At 64.7% G+C, this 3,604-nt stretch overlaps 1 protein-coding gene across 1 annotated transcript in view; it reads left to right on the forward strand.

Annotated features, from left to right (window-relative positions):
- SLC6A19 (solute carrier family 6 (neutral amino acid transporter), member 19) overlaps positions 1-3,604 on the forward strand; it is a 17,407-nt gene that overhangs the window by 6,513 nt on the left and 7,290 nt on the right. Inside the window, exons 6-10 of the mRNA XM_010857134.1 lie at positions 215-395; positions 1,188-1,325; positions 2,260-2,441; positions 2,773-2,883; positions 3,153-3,265. Coding sequence (XP_010855436.1) covers positions 215-395; positions 1,188-1,325; positions 2,260-2,441; positions 2,773-2,883; positions 3,153-3,265 — 725 coding nt within the window. The remainder of the gene's footprint in view (positions 1-214; positions 396-1,187; positions 1,326-2,259; positions 2,442-2,772; positions 2,884-3,152; positions 3,266-3,604) is intronic.

Genomic DNA, 3,604 nt, shown 5'->3' on the forward strand with positions numbered 1-3,604 from the left:
CTGTGGGCCCACACCCCCAGGGGGCCTACCCTGGCGCGTGCCCCTCCCTGGACTCCTCCCACAGGCGAATGCCAGCCTAGCGCTCCAGGGACTGGGGGGCAGGCAGCATCCTGTGGGGACCGCGGATGAGCCGGCCACCTCGAGGAGAAGGCACAAGCCCCCCTGTAAATGACTCGATGACCGTCAAGGGCGTGGTCAAGGGCGACGTCCTTAGTCATGTGACTGCCCTGACCATGCCTCCCCGGCCCCCGCAGGAGCGTTCATGATTCCATTCCTCATCCTGCTGGTCCTGGAGGGGATCCCGCTACTGCACCTGGAGTTCGCCATCGGGCAGCGGCTGCGCAAGGGCAGCGTGGGCGTCTGGAGCGCCATCCACCCGGCCCTCAAGGGCGTAGGTGCGTCCATGCCCAGGCTCAGCCTGGGGTCCGGGCTGGCAGCACACGCTGCCCTCTCTTCCCTCTACCTTTCGGGGAGGAGACGGCCCAGGCTCCACAGCTTCCACCCTGAGGCTGTTGCCACCCCTTCCTTAGACTCTGTTGTGGGGGGGATGGTATGGGCTGGAGAGGCTGTCCTGGGTCCCCAGGGAACACAAGGTCCAGTGGGGGCAGATACAGGGGGAGAGCAGAGCCCCCCACTTCCTGCCCAGAGCAGGGACTAGGAGGGACACTGACAGTGGGGGCGCCTTCCTGAGGTCAGGGACCCTTTTGTTCACCCACACTCAGTGGGCCAAGAGGGCCCCCCAGAGATTGCCTTCACTCCAGCACTGACCCTTCATTCCACAGTGACCCCCTTCCAGTGACCAGCACCCCCATTCCAGCAGTGATCCCCTCCCCTCCAGCGACTGCCCAGCCTAGTTGTTATCCCCACCCCGGCACCCCCATACTCCAGCAGTGCCCCCATCCCAGCCATGACCCCCTCCCCAGAAGTGACCCCCACTCCAGCAGTGACCCCCATCCTAGAAGTGACCCCCGCCTCCAGAAGTGACCCTCCACTCCAGCATTGCCCTCTCCCTAGCAGTGAACCCCACTTCAGCAGTGACCCCCCACCCCAGCAGTGACCCCCACCTTAGCAGTGACTCCCCCACCCGAGCACTACCTCCACTCCAGCAAGGACCTCCCATCCTAGCAGTGACCCCCAACTTCAGCAGTGACACCCCGCCCCAGCACTGACGTCCCCTCTCCCCCCAGGCATCGCGTCCATGTTCGTGTCCTTCATGGTGGGCCTCTATTACAACACCATCATCGCCTGGGTCATGTGGTACTTCTTCAACTCCTTCCAGGACCCCCTGCCCTGGAGCCAGTGTCCGCTCAATGCCAACCAGACAGGTGAGCCCTGGGTGGGCTGGTGGGGGCGGAGCTGGCCCGTGAGCAGCGTCTCCCAAATCTCTAACATCCACGTGGTTGTCGCCCAAGTTTAGCAAAAACGCGAGCACAGAAAGGGGCATGGCCTCCCTGCTGCACCCAGGGCCCTGCAGGGGATGTGGGCAGGGGTGAGGTAGGAGGATCTGCCAGGACTAGACCACTCCTGCCTTGGCAGGGTCTCACTGGGCTCCCTGAGCCTGGGGGGCAACCAGGACCCTGGGCTGCTGGGTCTCGAGCAGAGAGAGTGTGTGAGGCTGAACAAGCCACCCAGTGTGGGCTCTGGCGTGAGACCCCAAAGACTGGTGAGCTCCTGAATGACTGCGTGCCGTGACCAGGGCACTGACGCCCAGCTAAGCCCTGGGTCTGTGCCTGCCGGGGGCAGGGTTGGGGGAGGGGACAGGTAGTCAGAGCCCGGTGCACACGCTCCCTGTGTGCACGAGTGTGTGCACGGGTCTGCACGTGAGCATACATGCAAGTCTGTTTGGTTTGGTATGTGCATGCTTATGTGTGTCTACAAGTATGTTCGTGGGCACACGAGTGCACTAAAGTGTGCACACATGTACACGTATGTTGTGCATGCTGTTGGGTGTGTCTGTGCATGCACACTCGTGTATGTGGTGCGTGCTGTTGAGTGTGGGTGTGTGCACATGTGTAAGTGCGTTGTGTATGCTGTTTGTTGCGCGTGTGTGGGTGTGGGCGTGCACACACACGGGTGAGTACATTTGTGCATGTTTGTGTGGGGTGTGCACACACACGTGTGAGTTCACTGTGATGCTGTCTGTTGGGTATGTCCATGCGGGTGTGCACACGTGTGTGCACGTGTGCAGTGCGTCCTGGCGTCTGTCAGTGTCCTGGGCCCACGCTCTCCGCGGCCCTCACTGGTGTGGTGCGGTGTCAGGTTACGTGGACGAGTGTGCCCGCAGCTCCTCTGTGGACTACTTCTGGTACCGCGAGACCCTCAACGTCTCCACGTCCATCGATGACTCGGGCTCCGTGCAGTGGTGGATCCTGCTGGCCCTGACGTGCGCCTGGAGCGTGCTCTACGTGTGCACCATCCGGGGCATCGAGACCACAGGGAAGGTGCGGGGCTGTGGGCCTCTGGGGGACCGGGGGCCCCTTTAGCAGCTCTCAGGGCTCGGCCCCTGCCCACCGCCTGTCTGGGCAGCGCCCCAGATTCAGTGCTGGGCCACACGGCTCCCAAACACACGCTTCAGAAGCCGCAGGCGGGAGCGACTGTGGTGCCCGTCTGGGTGGTGGGAGCTAAACGGTGACCGTGGTGACGAGAGGACACGGAGACCAGAGGGGGAGGCGGGGCCCAGGGTGCGGGAGGAGGGGGCACGGTCCGGGGCTCAGCCCTCCTCCTCGCGGTGGGCCCCCAGCCCTGCCCCCCAACAGCTGCCGCCTCCCCCAGGCCGTGTACATCACATCCACGCTGCCCTACGTCGTCCTGACCATCTTTCTCATCCGGGGCCTGACGCTGAAGGGAGCCACCAACGGCATCGTCTTCCTTTTCACGCCCAATGTGAGTCTAGGCTTCCCGCCCACCCCTGGGCTCCGAGACCCTGTTGGTCCCTGGACACCGGCCGGGCCTGTGAGGGCAGCGCATGCCAGCTCGCGTGTGGCTCAGGGCAGAGGGCCACCAGCTGTCGCCTTAGGGTCGTTTCCCTCTGGCCTCTACTTGGTGGCCTCAGGTGTCACCTGGCCTCCCAGCTCCTGTCCCCTCCTTGGACGCCCCTCCTGGGAGCCCCCACATCCCGTGGTGCGCGGCTGAGGGTCTCTGTTTGGCCTCAGGTTACGGAGCTGGCCAACCCGGTCACCTGGCTGGACGCGGGGGCCCAAGTCTTCTACTCCTTCTCCCTGGCCTTCGGGGGCCTCATTTCCTTCTCCAGCTACAACCCTGTCCAGTGAGTATGCTGGAAGCAGGTCCCATGGGGGCGAGGGGCTGCTCCTCCAGGCACCTGACGCGCAGAGCCCCAGTCTCCCCCTCGGACCAGCTGTGAGGCTGGAGGTGGGTGGGCACTCGCCAGAGCTGAGGCTCCGAGTCTCCCGGATCAGGGGTGGTGGGGCTGGAGGCAGGCAGGCCGGATCCCAGCTGAAGGCATTCTCAGGAGCTGTGGGGAGCGGCTGCAGCCGGCCCCCGGCCCCCCGTGCCTTGGCCTGCGTGTCCGTCTCTCCCCCGAGGCCGGGGCGTCCTTGGCCTGCGTGTCCGTCTCTCCCCCGAGGCCGGGGCGTCCTTGGCCTGC

Source organism: Bison bison, unplaced genomic scaffold (assembly GCF_000754665.1).
Source record: "Bison bison bison isolate TAMUID 2011002044 unplaced genomic scaffold, Bison_UMD1.0 scf7180017864377, whole genome shotgun sequence".
In the NCBI taxonomy this organism is placed as follows: Eukaryota; Metazoa; Chordata; class Mammalia; order Artiodactyla; family Bovidae; genus Bison; species Bison bison.